Source organism: Salmo salar, chromosome ssa13 (assembly GCF_905237065.1).
Source record: "Salmo salar chromosome ssa13, Ssal_v3.1, whole genome shotgun sequence".
Lineage (NCBI taxonomy): Eukaryota > Metazoa > Chordata > Actinopteri > Salmoniformes > Salmonidae > Salmo > Salmo salar.
The window spans coordinates 111725659-111745923 of NC_059454.1; the positions used below are offsets into that span (position 1 = coordinate 111725659).

The 20265-nt window shown below is 42.3% G+C and overlaps 1 protein-coding gene across 1 annotated transcript in view; it reads right to left on the minus strand.

Moving 5' to 3' along the window:
* Window positions 1-20265, minus strand: part of LOC106568587 (glutamate receptor ionotropic, NMDA 3A) — a 162199-nt gene that overhangs the window by 118941 nt on the left and 22993 nt on the right. Inside the window, 1 exon segment of the mRNA XM_045692701.1 lies at window positions 2641-3281. Coding sequence (XP_045548657.1) covers window positions 2641-3281 — 641 coding nt within the window.

Genomic DNA, 20265 nt, shown 5'->3' on the forward strand with positions numbered 1-20265 from the left:
TAGCAGAATGTTTAGAAACACAGCAGATAGCAGAATGTTTATAAACACGGCAGATAGCAGAATGTTTAGGAACAGCAGAACAGAGGAGGCAGGTAAGGAGGAGGATGAGGAGGAAGATGAGGAGGAGGAGGAAGAGGTGGAGGAGGAGTCTGCAGGCGTACGAGTGTATATGTCCCAAATGGCTCTCTATTCTCTTTACAGTCCCCTACTTATACAGTGCACTACCCTATGGGACCTGGTCAAATGTAGTGCGCTATGAGGGGAATAGGGAGCCATTTGGGACGCAGTGGGGATCCAGCAAGACAGAAGGGTCTACTCCTCAGAGCATGACTCTCCTCAGGTCACTGACATGCTCTGAGAAGACAGTGGAAGCACTGAACCGTGTTTCTACGGCAGCAGAATGTCAAGACACTTTCCACTGTCTAAACCTGTCATACAGCGCTCGCTTATCTTAGTCACCTACCTTCCCTGAATCACATTCTACTGAGCTCTATTCACCGTCACATCAGATTGTCTGTTGGCGACATTTTTGTTGTTGTTAATGTTGTTGTGGCATTTTAAAAGAGACATATGTCATGAGAAATGATACAGTACTTATAGTGTTGTCACCACACCAGAGTTAAAACTTCAATATCGATACCAGGTTTAGTATTATAATACTATATACCATCAAAATACTCCCTGCCATCATGATACTCCATGATACTCTATACCATCATAATACTACATACCATCACCACACCAGAGTTAAAACTTCAATATCGATACCAGGTTTAGTATTATAATACTATATACCATCATAATACTCCATGATACTCTATACTATCATAATACTCCATAATACTCCATACCATCATAATACTCCATAATACTCCATACTGTCATAATACTCCATACCATCATAATACTCCATAATATTCCATACCATCGTAATACTCCATACCATCATACTACTCCATAATACTCCATAATACTCCATACCATTATAATACTCCATACTATCATAATACTCCATAATATTCCATACCATCGTAAAACTCCCTACCATCATAATACTCCAAAATACTCCATACCATCATAATACTCCATAATACTCCATAATACTACATGCCATCAAATTACTCCATACCATCAAAATACTCCATACCCTCAAACTACTCCATACCATCATAATACTCCATACTGTCATAATACTCCGTAATACTCCATACCATCATAATACTCCATAATACTCCATACCATCATAATACTCCATGCCACCATACTACTCCATAATACTCCATACCATCATAATACTCCATACCATCATAATACTCCATGCCACCATACTACTCCATAATACTCCATACAATCATAATGCTCCATACCATCATAATACTCCATAATACTCCATACAATCATAATACTCCATAATACTCCATATAATCATAATGCTCCATACCATCATAGTACTCCATAATACTCCATACAATCATAATACTCCATAATACTCCATACAATCATAATGCTCCATACCATCATAATACTCCATAATACTCCATACCATCATAATACTCCATATCATTATGATACTCCATAATACTCCATGCCATCATAATACTCCATACCATCATGATACTCCATAATACTCCATACAATCATAATGCTCCATACCATCATAATACTCCATAATACTCCATACCATCATAATACTCCATATCATTATGATACTCCATAATACTCCATGCCATCATAATACTCCATACCATCATGATACTCCATAATACTCCATACCATCATAATACTCCATATCATTATCATACTTGACTGAGTAATAACTCAGGATCCGTGTATTTATCATACTTGACTGAGTAATAACTCAGCATCAGTGTATTTATCATACTTGACTGAGTAATAACTCAGGATCCGTGTATTTATCATACTTGACTGAGTAATAACTCAGCATCAGTATGGTACTGCACCAGGCCAGATATATGTTCTTGAAATTATCATGATCATTATTATCATCAGGTACTGAATCATATATACCTACTGAAATTAATCATATATACCTATTGAACTGAATCATACAGACCTATTGTACTGAATCATATAGACCTATTGAAATGAATCATATAGACCTATTGAAATTAATCATATATACCTATTGAACTGAATCATACAGACCTATTGTACTGAATCATATAGACCATACTAAATCATATAGACCTATTGTACTGAATCATGCAGACCTATTTAATTGAATTATATAAAGATATTGTGCTGAATCATGCAGACCTATTGCACTGAATCATATAGACCTATTGAACTGAATCATACAGACCTATTGCACTGAATCATATATACCTATTGAAATGAATCATATATACCTATTGTACTGAATCATATATACCTATTGTACTGAATCATATAGACCTATTGAACTGAATCATACAGGCCTATTGCACTGAATCATATAGACCTATTGAACTGAATCATACAGACCTATTGCACTGAATCATACATACCTATTGCACTGAATCATACATACCTATTTAACTGAATCATACAGACCTATTCTGAATCATGCACTAGGACTAAATCACCACAAACGTCATTAATGATGCTTATAGGAGTAGTGAATCAGCATTAGTACTGTACCTGGACAGATATTTCCCTGAGGTCATGTTTCTGCTCTGGCTGCTCTGTGTATCCATGCAGTTGGTGATGGAGGGGATGAGAGCTAGCTCAGGGGAGCGGTACGCAGCTGACCCTACCACCCGGGCCACCAGCTCCAGCCCATCCTGGACGTAATGATCCAGGGAGGGAGCCCCCATCCTGCCATGGGCCAGCAGTCCCGCCGGCAGCCCCTCGGTCCTCAGCTCCTCTACGTCCTGCGTGTCCCCCAACACCCAGTGGTACTCTGGCAGCATCAGGCCCAGCTTGGTCACCACATTAAAGATCCTCTTGATGTCCCGGATGTCGCAGCCGAACGTGACCACCGTGGACGTGGACTCCTTGATGGACTCCAGGTATCCCCGTAGAGAGGTCTGGAAGTCGGCCTTGGAGACGGAGCTGTTGGGGTGAGAGTTGGGCGAGGTGCTGGAGGTGGTGATGTTGACCACAGAACCCAGGTGGAACTTGGTGTTGTTACGGAGACGAACCAGGAAGTTGGAGACGTTCCATTCCTGACAGAGCAGGAGGCTGACGTCATACCAGCTGTTGATCACCAGCAGGGAGTAGAGCAGCTCCACCTGGGGCAGGGCCGGGTTCTGCATCGGCATCTGGAAATGGAGAGGGTTCTGAAGGGAGGGAGAGAGAGAGAGTGAGAGAGAGAGAGTGAGAGAGAGAGAGAGAGAGAGGAGAGAGAGAGGAGATAGAGAGAGGGAGAGGAGAGAGAGGGAGAGGAGAGAGAAGGGGAGAGGAGAGAGAGAGAGAGAGAGAGAGAGAGAGAGAGAGAGAGAGAGAGAGAGAGAGAGAGAGAGAGAGAGAGAGAGAGAGAGAGAGAGAGAGAGAGAGAGGGGGAGGAGAGAGAGAGGGGGAGGAGAGAGAGAGAGAGAGGGGGAGAGAGAGAGAGGAGAGAGAGAGAGAGGGAGAGGAGAGAGAGAGGGAGATGAGAGAGAGAGGGGGAGAGGGAGAGGAGAGAGAGAGAGAGAGAGAGAGAGGGAGAGAGAGGAGGGAGAGGAGAGAGAGAGAGGGAGAGGGAGAGAGAGGGAGAGAAGGAGAGGAGAGAGAGAGAGAGAGGGAGAAGAGAGAGAGGGGGAGAGGAGAGAGAGGGAGAGGAGAGAGAGAGGGAGGGAGAGAGAGAGGGGGGGAGAGAGAGAGGGAGAGAGATTTGTTAGTGATATGCAAAATAACCATGTTTAAACCTGTTGGGGCTAGGGGGCAGTATTTGCATGGCCGGATATAAAACATACCCGATTTAAACTGGTTACTACTCTTGCCCAGAAACGAGAATATGCATATAATTAGTAGATTTGGATAGAAAACACTCTAAAGTTTCTAAAACTGTTTGAATGGTGTCTGTGAGTATAACAGAACTCATATGGCAGGCCAAAACCTGAGAAGATTCCATACAGGAAGTGCCCTGTCTGACAATTTCTTGTCCTTCTGTTGCATCTCTATCGAAAATATAGCATCTCTGCTGTAACGTGACATTTTCTAAGGCTTCCATTGGCTCTCAGAAGGCGCCAGAAAGTGGAATGACGTGTCTCCTGTCTCTGGGCGAAGAACAGCAGGAGATTTTGTGAGTGGTCAGGCTGGGGACAGTGGCACTGGAGATGCGCGTTCATGAGAATTCTCAATTGAACGCACGAACAAAAGGGAGCTATTTGGATATAACTATGGATTATTTGGAACCAAAACAACATTTGTTATTGAAGTAGAAGTCCTGGGAGTGCATTCTGACGAAAAACAGCAAAGGTAATCCAATTTTTCTAATAGTAATTCTGAGTTTAGGTTGTCCCAAACTTGGTGGGTGTCAAATTAGCTAGCCTGTGATGGCGAGCTATCTACTCAGATTATTGCAAAATGTGCTTTCGCCGAAAAGCTATTTTAAAATCTGACACCGCAATTGCATAAAGGAGTTCTGTATCTATAATTCTTAAAAGAATTGTTATGTATTTTGTGAACGTTTATCATGAGTAATTTAGTAAATTCACCGGAAGTTTGCGGTGGGTATGCTAGTTCTGAACATCACATGCTAATGTAAAAAGCTGGTTTTTGATATAAATATGAACTCGATTGAACAAAACATGCATGTATTGTATAACATAATGTCCTAGGAGTGTCATCTGATGAAGATCATCAAAGGTTAGTGCTGCATTTAGCTGTGGTTTTGGTTTTTGTGACATATATGCTTGCTTTGAAAATGGCTGTGTGATTATTTTTGGCAGGGTACTCTCCTGACATAATCTAATGTTTTGCTTTCGCTGTAAAGCCTTTTTGAAATCGGACAATGTGGTTAGATTAAGGAGAGTCTTGTTTTTAAAATGGTGTAAAATAGTAATATGTTTGGGAAATTGAAGTTATAGCATTTTTGAGGTATTTGTATTTCGCGCCACGTGATTCCACTGGCTGTTGCGTCCCACCTCGCCCAGACAGGTTAATTTATAGACTAACTGTAACTGGCTGACTAGAACCAGTGTGTCTGTCATCGTATTCGCTAATCTCAGCACCCACTGGATACAGGCATCACATCAACATCCAGTTTTGATTTCAATTTGGATGAGTTGTCAACCTACATGAATTCAACGTGAAATCAACAGAACATTTCACCATGCCATTGGATTTAGGTTAAAAGTTGGGTGAAAAAAAATGACTGAATTCCCTTACATTGATGACTTTTTGCAAATCCAATCAGTTTTCCACGTTGATTCAACGTCATCACATAGAATTTTTCTTGATGAAATAATGTTGATTCAACCAGTTTTTGCCCAGTGTGAAGAGACTAGGTCATCACTGAAGTGGTTAGAGTGTAGAGGCGGCAGGTAGCCTAGTGGTTAGAGTGTAGAGGCAGTAGGTAGCCTAGTGGTTCATCACTGAAGCTGTGGCACCAGGGCTTGGACTCAAACTGTATATACAGTTGAAGTCAGAAGTTTACATACCCCTGCCCACAAATTTTTTATGGGATTGAGGTCAGCGCTTTGTGATGGCCCCCTCAATACCTTGACTTTGTTGTCCTTAAGCTATTTTGCCACAACTTTGGAAGTTTGCTTGGGGTCATTGTCCATTTGGAAGGCCCATTTGCGACCAAGCTTTAACTTCCTGACTGAGGTCTTGAGATGTTTCTTCAATATATCCACATCATTTTCCTTGCTAATGAAAGCCATCTATTTTGTGAAGTGCACCAGTCCCTCCTTCAGCAAAGCACCCCCACAACATGATGCTGCCACCCCCGTGCATCATGGTTCGGATGGTGTTCTTCGGCTTGCAAGCCTCCCCCTTTATCCTCCGAACATAACGATGGTCATCATAGCAAACAGTTCTATTTTTGTTTCATCAGACCAAAATGTACGATCTTGGTCCTCTTGTGCAGTTGCAATCCGTAGTCTGGCTTTTCTAATGGTGGTTTTGGAGCAGTGGCTTCTTCCTTGCTGAACGGCCTTTCAGGTTATGTCGATATAGGACTCATTTTACTGTGGATATAGATACTTTTGTACCTGTTTCCTCCAGCATCTTCACAGGGTCCATTGCTGCTGTTCTGGGATTGATTTGCACTTTTTGCACCAAAGTAAGTTCATCTCTAGGAGACAGAACGTGTCTCCTTCCTGAGCGGTATGACGGCTGCATGGTCCCATGGTGTTTATACTTGCGTACTATTGTTTGTACAGATGAACGTGGTACCTTCAGGCATTTGGAAATTGCTCGCAAGGAAGAACCAGACTTGTGGAGGTCTACAATTTTTTTTCTCTGAGGTCTTGGCTGATTTCTTTACATCTTTCCCATGATGTCAAGCAAAGAGGCACTGAGTTTGAAGGTAGGTCTTGAAATACATCCACAGGTATACCTCCAATTGACCCAAATGATCAGAAGCTTCTAAAGCCATGACATCATTTTCTGGAATTTTCCAAGCTGTTTAAAGGCACAGTCAACTTAGTGTATGTAAACTTCTGACCCAGTGGAATTGTGATACAGTGAATTATAAGTGAAATAATCTGTCTGTAAACAATTGTTGAAAAAATTACTTTTGTCATGCACAAAGTAGATGTCCTAACCGACTTGCATAACTATAGTTTGTTAACAAGAAATTTGTGGAGTGGTTGAAAAACAAGTTTTAATGACTCCAACCTAAGTGTATGTAAACTTCCGACTTCAACTGTATATATATATCCCACTTAAGACCCTCCTCCTTCTCTCCAATGGTTACATCTTATGGTTTTACAGGAAGAGAATAAAGAGGGTAACAGGATACCAAACCTTTATTACTCCCAGATGAGAATCTGTCCTCACCTTCTGACCTCAACCCCTCCTTCATCTAATCCACAGATGTCCATCTGTCTCCACTGTATCAACACATTGCTCTCCTCTTGTCCACCCAACACATTCCACAGCTATCTGTCTTTCTACAGAGACCCAGTCTCTTTCACTCCTTAATATACTATGCGTCTGATCTATCATGTCTTTAATATCTCAATGTTCAAAATGTCGAATCCAAGAACACAGTGACCTCCATCATTCTTAGATGGAAGAAGTTTGGAACCACCAAGACACTTTCTAGAGCTGGCCGCCCGGCTGAACTGAGCAATTGGGGAGAAGGGCCTTGGTCAGGGAGGTGACCAAGAACCCGATAGTCACAATGGCTCAGCTGTGAAGTGGTAGGCCACACAAGCTCACAAAACGGGACCCCCGAGTGCTGAAGTGCACAGTAGTGCGTAGAAATCATCTGTCTTCGGGTTGCAACACTCACTACCAAACTGCCTCTGGAAGCAACGTCAGAACAAGAACTGTACATCAAGAGCTTCATGAAATGAGTTTCCATGGCCGAGCAGCTGCACACAAGCCTAAGATCACAATGCGCAATGCCAAGAATCGGCTGGAGTGGTGTAAAGCTCACCTCCATTGGACTCTGGAGCAGCGGAAACAAATTCTCTTGGATGATGAATCACGCTTCACCATCTGGCAGTCCAACGGATGAATCTTGGTTTGGCAGATGCCAGGAGAACGCTACCTGCCCCAACGCATAGTGCCAACTGTAAAGTTTGGTGGAGGAGGAATAATGGTCTGGGGCTGTGTTTCATGGTTCAGGCCCCTTAGTTCCAATGAAGGGAAATCATAACGCTACAGCATACAATGACATTCTAGATGATTCTGTACTTCCAACTTTGTGGCAACAGTTTGGGGAAGGCCCTTTCCTGTTTCAACATGACAATGCCCCCGTGCACAAAGCACGTTTGTTGAGATCAGTGTGGAAGAACTTGACTGGCCTGCACAAGCCCTGACCTGAACCCCATCGAACACCTTTGGGTTGAATTGGGGTCATTGTCCATTTGGAAGACCCAGTTGTCACCAAGCTTTAACTTCCGGACTGATTCTTGAGATGTTGCTTCAATATCCACATAATTGTCCTTCCTCATGATGCCATCTATTTTGTAAAGTGCACCAGTCCCTCCTGCAGCAAAGCACCCACACAACATGATGCTGCCACCCCCGTGCTTCACGGTTGGGATGGTGTTCTTCGGCTTGCAAGCGTCTCCCTTTTTTCTCCAAACATAACGATGGTCATTATGGCCAAACAGTTCTATTTTTGTTTTATCAGACCAGAGGACATTTCTCCAAAAAGTATGATCTTTGTCACCATGTACAGTTGCAAACCGTAGTCTGGCTTTTTTATGGTGGTTTTGGAGCAGTGGCTTCTTCCTTGCGGAGCGGCCTTTCAGGTTATGTCGATATAGGACTCGTTTTACTGTGGATATAGATACTTTTGTACCTGTTTCCTCCAGCATCTTCACAGGGTCCATTGCTGCTGTTCTGGGATTGATTTGCACTTTTTGCACCAAAGTAAGTTCATCTCTAGGAGACAGAACGTGTCTCCTTCCTGAGCGGTATGACGGCTGCATGGTCCCATGGTGTTTATACTTGCGTACTATTGTTTGTACAGATGAACGTGGTACCTTCAGGCATTTGGAAATTGCTCGCAAGGAAGAACCAGACTTGTGGAGGTCTACAATTTTTTTTCTCTGAGGTCTTGGCTGATTTCTTTACATCTTTCCCATGATGTCAAGCAAAGAGGCACTGAGTTTGAAGGTAGGTCTTGAAATACATCCACAGGTATACCTCCAATTGACCCAAATGATCAGAAGCTTCTAAAGCCATGACATCATTTTCTGGAATTTTCCAAGCTGTTTAAAGGCACAGTCAACTTAGTGTATGTAAACTTCTGACCCAGTGGAATTGTGATACAGTGAATTATAAGTGAAATAATCTGTCTGTAAACAATTGTTGAAAAAATTACTTTTGTCATGCACAAAGTAGATGTCCTAACCGACTTGCATAACTATAGTTTGTTAACAAGAAATTTGTGGAGTGGTTGAAAAACAAGTTTTAATGACTCCAACCTAAGTGTATGTAAACTTCCGACTTCAACTGTATATATATATCCCACTTAAGACCCTCCTCCTTCTCTCCAATGGTTACATCTTATGGTTTTACAGGAAGAGAATAAAGAGGGTAACAGGATACCAAACCTTTATTACTCCCAGATGAGAATCTGTCCTCACCTTCTGACCTCAACCCCTCCTTCATCTAATCCACAGATGTCCATCTGTCTCCACTGTATCAACACATTGCTCTCCTCTTGTCCACCCAACACATTCCACAGCTATCTGTCTTTCTACAGAGACCCAGTCTCTTTCACTCCTTAATATACTATGCGTCTGATCTATCATGTCTTTAATATCTCAATGTTCAAAATGTCGAATCCAAGAACACAGTGACCTCCATCATTCTTAGATGGAAGAAGTTTGGAACCACCAAGACACTTTCTAGAGCTGGCCGCCCGGCTGAACTGAGCAATTGGGGAGAAGGGCCTTGGTCAGGGAGGTGACCAAGAACCCGATAGTCACAATGGCTCAGCTGTGAAGTGGTAGGCCACACAAGCTCACAAAACGGGACCCCGAGTGCTGAAGTGCACAGTAGTGCGTAGAAATCATCTGTCTTCGGGTTGCAACACTCACTACCAAACTGCCTCTGGAAGCAACGTCAGAACAAGAACTGTACATCAAGAGCTTCATGAAATGAGTTTCCATGGCCGAGCAGCTGCACACAAGCCTAAGATCACAATGCGCAATGCCAAGAATCGGCTGGAGTGGTGTAAAGCTCACCTCCATTGGACTCTGGAGCAGCGGAAACAAATTCTCTTGGATGATGAATCACGCTTCACCATCTGGCAGTCCAACGGATGAATCTTGGTTTGGCAGATGCCAGGAGAACGCTACCTGCCCCAACGCATAGTGCCAACTGTAAAGTTTGGTGGAGGAGGAATAATGGTCTGGGGCTGTGTTTCATGGTTCAGGCCCCTTAGTTCCAATGAAGGGAAATCATAACGCTACAGCATACAATGACATTCTAGATGATTCTGTACTTCCAACTTTGTGGCAACAGTTTGGGGAAGGCCCTTTCCTGTTTCAACATGACAATGCCCCCGTGCACAAAGCACGTTTGTTGAGATCAGTGTGGAAGAACTTGACTGGCCTGCACAAGCCCTGACCTGAACCCCATCGAACACCTTTGGGTTGAATTGGGGTCATTGTCCATTTGGAAGACCCAGTTGTCACCAAGCTTTAACTTCCGGACTGATTCTTGAGATGTTGCTTCAATATCCACATAATTGTCCTTCCTCATGATGCCATCTATTTTGTAAAGTGCACCAGTCCCTCCTGCAGCAAAGCACCCACACAACATGATGCTGCCACCCCCGTGCTTCACGGTTGGGATGGTGTTCTTCGGCTTGCAAGCGTCTCCCTTTTTTCTCCAAACATAACGATGGTCATTATGGCCAAACAGTTCTATTTTTGTTTTATCAGACCAGAGGACATTTCTCCAAAAAGTATGATCTTTGTCACCATGTACAGTTGCAAACCGTAGTCTGGCTTTTTTATGGTGGTTTTGGAGCAGTGGCTTCTTCCTTGCGGAGCGGCCTTTCAGGTTATGTCGATATAGGACTCGTTTTACTGTGGATATAGATACTTTTGTACCTGTTTCCTCCAGCATCTTCACAGGGTCCATTGCTGCTGTTCTGGGATTGATTTGCACTTTTTGCACCAAAGTAAGTTCATCTCTAGGAGACAGAACGTGTCTCCTTCCTGAGCGGTATGACGGCTGCATGGTCCCATGGTGTTTATACTTGCGTACTATTGTTTGTACAGATGAACGTGGTACCTTCAGGCATTTGGAAATTGCTCGCAAGGAAGAACCAGACTTGTGGAGGTCTACAATTTTTTTTCTCTGAGGTCTTGGCTGATTTCTTTACATCTTTCCCATGATGTCAAGCAAAGAGGCACTGAGTTTGAAGGTAGGTCTTGAAATACATCCACAGGTATACCTCCAATTGACCCAAATGATCAGAAGCTTCTAAAGCCATGACATCATTTTCTGGAATTTTCCAAGCTGTTTAAAGGCACAGTCAACTTAGTGTATGTAAACTTCTGACCCAGTGGAATTGTGATACAGTGAATTATAAGTGAAATAATCTGTCTGTAAAAAATTGTTGAAAAAATTACTTTTGTCATGCACAAAGTAGATGTCCTAACCGACTTGCATAACTATAGTTTGTTAACAAGAAATTTGTGGAGTGGTTGAAAAACAAGTTTTAATGACTCCAACCTAAGTGTATGTAAACTTCCGACTTCAACTGTATATATATATCCCACTTAAGACCCTCCTCCTTCTCTCCAATGGTTACATCTTATGGTTTTACAGGAAGAGAATAAAGAGGGTAACAGGATAACAAACCTTTATTACTCCCAGATGAGAATCTGTCCTCACCTTCTGACCTCAACCCCTCCTTCATCTAATCCACAGATGTCCATCTGTCTCCACTGTATCAACACATTGCTCTCCTCTTGTCCACCCAACACATTCCACAGCTATCTGTCTTTCTACAGAGACCCAGTCTCTTTCACTCCTTAATATACTATGCGTCTGATCTATCATGTCTTTAATATCTCAATGTTCAAAATGTCGAATCCAAGAACACAGTGACCTCCATCATTCTTAGATGGAAGAAGTTTGGAACCACCAAGACACTTTCTAGAGCTGGCCGCCCGGCTGAACTGAGCAATTGGGGAGAAGGGCCTTGGTCAGGGAGGTGACCAAGAACCCGATAGTCACAATGGCTCAGCTGTGAAGTGGTAGGCCACACAAGCTCACAAAACGGGACCCCCGAGTGCTGAAGTGCACAGTAGTGCGTAGAAATCATCTGTCTTCGGGTTGCAACACTCACTACCAAACTGCCTCTGGAAGCAACGTCAGAACAAGAACTGTACATCAAGAGCTTCATGAAATGAGTTTCCATGGCCGAGCAGCTGCACACAAGCCTAAGATCACAATGCGCAATGCCAAGAATCGGCTGGAGTGGTGTAAAGCTCACCTCCATTGGACTCTGGAGCAGCGGAAACAAATTCTCTTGGATGATGAATCACGCTTCACCATCTGGCAGTCCAACGGATGAATCTTGGTTTGGCAGATGCCAGGAGAACGCTACCTGCCCCAACGCATAGTGCCAACTGTAAAGTTTGGTGGAGGAGGAATAATGGTCTGGGGCTGTGTTTCATGGTTCAGGCCCCTTAGTTCCAATGAAGGGAAATCATAACGCTACAGCATACAATGACATTCTAGATGATTCTGTACTTCCAACTTTGTGGCAACAGTTTGGGGAAGGCCCTTTCCTGTTTCAACATGACAATGCCCCCGTGCACAAAGCACGTTTGTTGAGATCAGTGTGGAAGAACTTGACTGGCCTGCACAAGCCCTGACCTGAACCCCATCGAACACCTTTGGGTTGAATTGGGGTCATTGTCCATTTGGAAGACCCAGTTGTCACCAAGCTTTAACTTCCGGACTGATTCTTGAGATGTTGCTTCAATATCCACATAATTGTCCTTCCTCATGATGCCATCTATTTTGTAAAGTGCACCAGTCCCTCCTGCAGCAAAGCACCCACACAACATGATGCTGCCACCCCCGTGCTTCACGGTTGGGATGGTGTTCTTCGGCTTGCAAGCGTCTCCCTTTTTTCTCCAAACATAACGATGGTCATTATGGCCAAACAGTTCTATTTTTGTTTTATCAGACCAGAGGACATTTCTCCAAAAAGTATGATCTTTGTCACCATGTACAGTTGCAAACCGTAGTCTGGCTTTTTTATGGTGGTTTTGGAGCAGTGGCTTCTTCCTTGCGGAGCGGCCTTTCAGGTTATGTCGATATAGGACTCGTTTTACTGTGGATATAGATACTTTTGTACCTGTTTCCTCCAGCATCTTCGTAAGGTCCTTTGCTGTTGTTCTGGGATTGATTTGCACCTTTCACACCAAAGTACGTTCATCTCTAGTAGACAGAACGCGTCTCCTTCCTGAGCAGTATGACTTGTGTCAAAAATATACAAAGTAGAAGTCCTAACCAACTTGCCAAACCTATAGTTTGTTGACAATACATTTGTGGAGTGGTTGAAAAACAAGTTTTAATGACTCCAACCTAAGTGTATGTAAACTTCCAACTTCAACTGTACAGTATACAGAACCAGTCAAAGTTTGGACACACCTACTCATTCTTGGATTTTTTTTTTATTTGTACTATTTTCTAATAATTTCTCTGACACTTTATTGGTTACTACATGATTCCATATGTGTTATTTCATAGTTTTGATTTCTTCACTATTAATCCAAATTGTAGACAATAGTAAAGTATAGAAAACTCTAGAATGAGTAGGGGTGTCCAAACTGTTGACTGGTACTGTATATATATTTATATATATATATATATATATATATATATATATATATATATATATATATATCAAATGTAAAGTTTATAAAGCCCTTTTTTACATCAGCCAATGTCACAAAGTGCTATACAGATATCCAGCCTAAAACCCCAAACAGCATACAATGCAGATGTATATATACAGTACCAGTCAAAAGTTTGACACACCTACTAATTTCAGTTTTTTTCTAGTTTTACTATATTCTACATTGTAGGACAGTGGTGTAAAGTACTTAAGTAAAAATACTTTAAAGTACTACATAAGTCATTTTGGGGGGTATCTGTACTTTAGGGGTATCTGACAACTTTTACTTTTACTTCACTACAATCCTAAAGAAAATAATTTTGTTTTTACTCCATACATTTTCCCTGACAATCAAAAGTACTCGATACATTTTGAATGCTTAGCAGGACAGGAAAATAGTCACATTCACAGACAATCAAATGAGCACGTGGTCATCCCTAAGGCCTCTGGCTTGGCACACTCACTAAGCACAATTTAATATTTTGTAAATAATGAGTGTTGGAGTCTTCCCCTGGCTATATGTAAATAATGAGTGTTGGAGTCTGTCCCTGGCTATCTGTAAATAATGAGTGTTGGAGTCTGTCCCTGGCTATCTGTAAATAATGAGTGTTGGAGTCTGTCCCTGGCTATCTGTAAATAATGAGTGTTGGAGTGTGTCCCTGGCTATCTGTAAATAATGAGTGTTGGAGTCTGTCCCTGGCTATCTGTAAATAATGAGTGTTGGAGTCTGTCCCTGGCTATCTGTAAATAATGAGTGTTGGAGTCTGTCCCTGGCTATCTGTAAATAATGAGTGTTGGAGTCTGTCCCTGGCTATCTGTAAATAATGAGTGTTGGAGTCTGTCCCTGGCTATCTGTAAATAATGAGTGTTGGAGTCTGTCCCTGGCTATCTGTAAATAATGAGTGTTGGAGTCTGTCCCTGGCTATCTGTAAATAATGAGTGTTGGAGTGTTGGAGTCTGTCCCTGGCTATCTGTAAATAATGAGTGTTGGAGTCTGTCCCTGGCTATCTGTAAATAATGAGTGTTGGAGTCTGTCCCTGGCTATCTGTAAATAATGAGTGTTGGAGTGTTGGAGCCCCTGGATATCCGTACATTTTTAAAACAATAAGATGGTGCCGTCTGCTTTGCTTAATACTTTTACTTTCGATACTTAAGTTCATTTTAGCAATTATATTTACTTTTCATACTTAAGTATATTTAAAACTAAATACTTTTAGACTTTCACTCAAGAGGTATTTTACTGGCTGACTTTCACTTTTACTTGAGCAACTTTCTATTAAGGTATCTATACTTTTACTCAAGTCCGACAATCGGGTTCTTTTTTCACCACTGTTGTAAGAATAACAGTCAAGATATCAAAACTATGAAATAACTCATATGAAATCATGTAGTAACCAAAGAAGTGTTAAACAAATCTAAATATATTTTTTATTTAAGATTCTTCAAAGTAGCCACCAATGACCTTGATGACAGCTTTACACACTCATGGCATTCTCTCAACCAACTTCATGAGGAGGTGAGTGGATGATCTCTGCATGTGTGGTTCCCACCATGAAGCATGGAGGAGGAGGTGTGATGATGTGGAGGTGCTTTGGTGGTTTGCGCTTAGCGGGACTATCATTTGTTTTTCAACAGGACAATGACCAACACACCTCCAGGCTGTGTAAGGACTATTTGACAAAGAAGGAGAGTGATGGAGTGCTGCATCAGATGGCCTGGCCTCCACTATCACCCGCCCACCTCAACCCACTTGAGATGGTTTTGGATGAGTTGGATTGCAGAGTGAATGAAAAGCAGCCAAATAGTACTCAGCATATGTGGGAACTCACATATGCCCACATATGCTCCTTCAAGACTGTTGGAAAAGCATTCCAGGTGAAGCTGGTTGAGAGAATGCCAAGACTGTACAAAGCTGTCATCAAGGCTATTTTGAAGAATCTAAAATGTAACATATACTTTAATTTGTTTAACACTTTTTTGGTTACCACATGATTCCATATGTGTTATTTCATAGTTTTGATGTTTTCACTATTATTCTACAATGTAGAAAATAGTAAAATAAAGAAAACCCTTGAATGAGTAGGTGTATCCAAACTTTTGACAGGTACTATATATATATATACACACACTACTGTTCAAAAGTTTGGGGTCAGATTTTTTCATGAAATATCTACATTAGGCGTACAGAGGCCCGTTATCAGCAACCATCACTCCTGTGTTCCAATGGCACGTTGTGTTAGCTAATCCAAGTTTATCATTTTAAAAGGCTAATTGATCATTACAAAACCTTTTTGTAATTATGTTTGCACAGCTGAAAACTGTTGTACTGATTAAAGAAGCAATACAACTGGCCTTCTTTAGACTAGTTGAGTATCTGGAGCATCAGCAGTTGTGGGTTGGTTTTACAGGCTCAAAATGTCTAGAAACAAATAACTTTCTTCTGAAACTCGTTAGTCTATTCTTGTTCTGAGAAATGAAGGCTATTGCATGTGAAAAATTGCCAAGAAACTGAAGATCTGTTAGAACGCTGTGTACTACTCCCTTCACAGAACAGAGCAAACTGGCTCTAACCAAAATAGAACTAGGAGTGGGAGGACAAGTACATTAGAGTGTCTAGTTTGAGAAACAGATGTCTCACAAGTCATCATCTGGCAGCTTCATTAAATAGTACCCGCAAAACACCAGTCTCAATGTCAACAGTGATGAGGCAACTCCGGGATGCTGGCATTCTAGGCAGAGTTGCAAAGAAAAAGCAATATCTCAGACTGGCCAAAAAATAGAAAAGCGTAAGATGGGCAAAAGAACACAAACACTGGACAGAGGAACTCTGCATAGAAGGCCAGCATCCCGGAGTCGCCTCTTCACTGTTGACGTTGAGACTGGTGTAATGCGGGTCCTATTTATTGTTACCAAACCCCATTCAAAACTAACTTCAGCTCCAACTCTCCAGCCCTTTTATCAAACCCCATTCAAAACTAACTTCAGCTCCAATGCTCCAGCCCTGTTATCAGATGTCATCCTAACTAACTCGCCCTCCAAATACACCTCTGCTATTTTCAATCAAGATCTCAGCGATCACTGCCTCATTGCCTGCATCCGTAATGGGTCTGCGACCAAACGACCACCCCTCATCACTGTCAAACGCTCCCTAAAACACTTCTGCCAGCAGGCCTTTCTAATCGACCTGTCCGGGGTATCCTGGAATTACATTGACCTCATCCCGTCAGTAGATGATGCCTGGCTATTCTTTAAAAGTGCCTTCCTCACCATCTTAAATAAGCATGCCCCACTCAAAAAATGTAGAACTAGGAATATATATAGTCTTTGGTTCACTCCAGAACTGTCTGCCCTTGACCAGCACAAAAACATCCTGTGGCGTTCTGCATTATCATCGAATAGCCCCCGTGATATGCAACTTTTCAGGGAAGTTAGGAACAAATATACACAGGCAGTTAGAAAAGCTAAGGCTACCTTTTTCAAACAGAAATTTGCATCCTGTAGTACTAACTCAAAAAAGTTCTGGGACACTGTAAAGTCCATGGAGAATAAAAGCACCTCCTCCCAGCTGCCCACTGCACTGAGGATAGGAAACACACCGATAAATCCACTATAATCGATCATTTCAATAAGCATTTCTCTACGGCTGGCCATGCCTTCCACCTGGCTACCTCTACCCCGGTCAACTGCCCGGCACCCTCCACAGCAACCCGCCAAAGCCCCCACCATTTCTCATTCACCCAAATCCAGATAGCTGATGTTCTGAAAGAGCTGCAAAATCTGGACCCATTCAAATCAGCCGGGCTAGACAATCTGGACCCTTTCTTTCTAAAATTATCTGCCGAAATTGTTGCAACCCCTATTACTAGCCTGTTCAACCTCTCTTTTGTATCGTCTGAGATTCCCAAAGATTGTAAAGCTGCCGTGGTCATCCCCCTCTTCAAAGGGGGTGATACTCTAGACTCAAACTGCTACAGACCTATACCTATCCTACCCTGTCTTTCTAAGGTCTTCGAATCTAAGGTCTTCGAAAGCCAAGTTAAAAAACAGATTACCGACCATTTCGAATCCCACCGTACCTTCTCCGCTATGCAATCTGGTTTCAGAGCTGGTCATGGGTGCACCTAAGCCACGCTCAAGGTCCTAAACGACATCATAACCGCCATTGATAAGAGACATTACTGTGCAGCCGTATTCATTGACCTGGCCAAGACTTTCGACTCTGTCAATCACCACATTCTTATTGGTAGACTTGACAGCCTTGGTTTCTCAAATGATTGCCTCGCCTAGTTTACCAACTACTTCTCTGATAGAGTTCAGTGTGTCAAATCGGAGGGCCTGTTGTCCGGGCCTCTGGTAGTCTCTATGGGGGTGCCACAGGGTTCAATTCTTGGGCCAACTATTTTCTCTGTATACATCAATGATGTCGCTCTTGCTGCTGGTGAGTCTCTGATCCACCTCTACGCAGACGACACCATTCTGTATACTTCTGGCCCCTCTTTGGACACTGTGTTAACCTGTTGGGGCTAGGGGGCAGTATTTTCACGGCTGGATAAAAAAACGTACCCGATTTAATCTGGTTACTAATCCTACCCAGTAACTAGAATATGCATATACTTATTATATATGGATAGAAAACACCCTAAAGTTTCTAAAACTGTTTGAATGGTGTCTGTGAGTATAACAGAACTCATTTGGCAGGCAAAACCCTGAGACATATTCTGACAGGAAGTGGATACCTGATGTGTTGAATTACCTTTAAGCCTATGCCATTGAAACACACAGGGGCTGATTAATGTTTTGGCACTTCCTATTGCTTCCACTAGATGTCACCAGCCTTTACAAAGTGTTTTGAGTCTTCTACTGTGAGATCTGACCGAACAAGAGCCTTGGAACGGTGATGGCCGATTAGACTCTGGCGCGCGAGGTCATGTTGGGTACCCTCGTTCCAATACGTTTTAAAAGAGAATGCATTCGTCCACCTTGAATGTTATTCATGTTCTGGTTAAAAAAGGCACTAATGATTTATGCTATACAACGTTTGACATGTTTGAACTAACGTAAATATATTTTTTCCCCTCGTTCATGAAGTGAAGTCCGGCGGGCTTAGATCATGTGCTAACAACACGGAGTTTTTTGGACATAAATGATGAGCTTTTTTGAACAAAACTACATTCGTTATGGACCTGGGATTCCTGGAAGTGACATCTGATGAAGAGAATCAAAGGTAATGGATTATTTTAAATAGTATTTTCGATTTTAGATCTCTCCAACATGGCGCCTAGTCTGTATCGCAAAGCGTATTTTTCTGGGCGCAGTGCTCAGATTATTGCAAAGTGTGATTTCCCAGTAAGGTTATTTTTAAATCTGGCAAGTCGATTGCGTTCAAGAGATGTAAATCTATAATTCTTTAAATGACAATATAATATTTTACCAATGTTTTCTAATTTTAATTATTTAATTTGTGGTGCTGACTTGACTGCCGGTTATTGAAGGGAAACGATTTCCTGAACATCAACGCCATAGTAAAATGCTGTTTTTGGATATAAATATGAACTTGATAGAACTAAAAATGCATGCATTGTCTAACATAATGTCCTAGGAGTGTCATCTGATGGAGATTGTCAAAGGTTAGTGCATCATTTTAGCTGGTTTTATGGTTTTGGTGACGCCTGTCTTTGAATTGACAAAACATTACACACAGCTATTGTCAATGTACTCTCCTAACATAATCTAACTTTATGCTTTCGCCGTAAAACCTTTTTGAAATCGGACAATGTGGTTAGATTAAGGAGATGTTTATCTTTCAAAGGGTGTAAGATAGTTGTATGTTTGAAAAATTTGAATTTTGACATTTATTTGGTTTCAAATTTGCCACTCTTGAAATGCACCTGCTGTTGATAGGGTGCACCACAGGTGGCACGCTAGCGTCCCACATAGCCCCAAGAGGTTAACAAACCTCCAGACGAGCTTCAATGCCATACAACTCTCCTTCCGTGGCCTCCAACTGCTCTTAAACGCAAGTAAAACTAAATGCATGCTATTCAATCGATCACTGCTCGCACCTGCTTGCCCGTCCAGCATCACTACTCTGGATGGCTCTGACTTAGAATATGTGGACAACTACAAATACCTGGGTGTCTGGTTAGACTGTAAACTCTCCTTCCAGACTCACATTAAGCATCTCCAATCCAAAATTACATCTAGAATCGGCTTCCTATATCACAACAAAGCATCCTTCACTCATGCTGCCAAACATACCCTCGTAAAACTGACCATCCTACCGATCCTCGACTTCGGCGATGTCATCTATAAATTAGCCTCCAACACTCTACTCAACAAACTGGATGCAGTCTATCACAGTGCCATCTGTTTTGTCACCAAAGCCCCATATACTACCCACCACTGCGACCTGTATGCTCTCGTTGGTTGGCCCTCGCTTCATACTCGTTGCCAAACCCACTGGCTACAGGTTATCTACAAGTCTCTGCTAGGTAAAGCCCCACCTTATCTCAGCTCACTGGTCACCATAGCAGCACCCACTCGTAGCACACGCTCCAGCAGGTATATCTCATTGGTCACCCCCAAAGCCAATTCTTCCTTTGGTCATCTTTCCTTCCAGTTCTCTGCTGCCAATGACTGGAACAAACTGCAAAAATCTCTGAAGCTGGAGACTCATATATCCCTCACTAGCTTTAAGCACCAGCTGTCAGAGCAGCTCACAGATCACTGCACCTGTACATAGCCCATCTGTAAACAGCCCATCCAACTACCTCATCCCCATA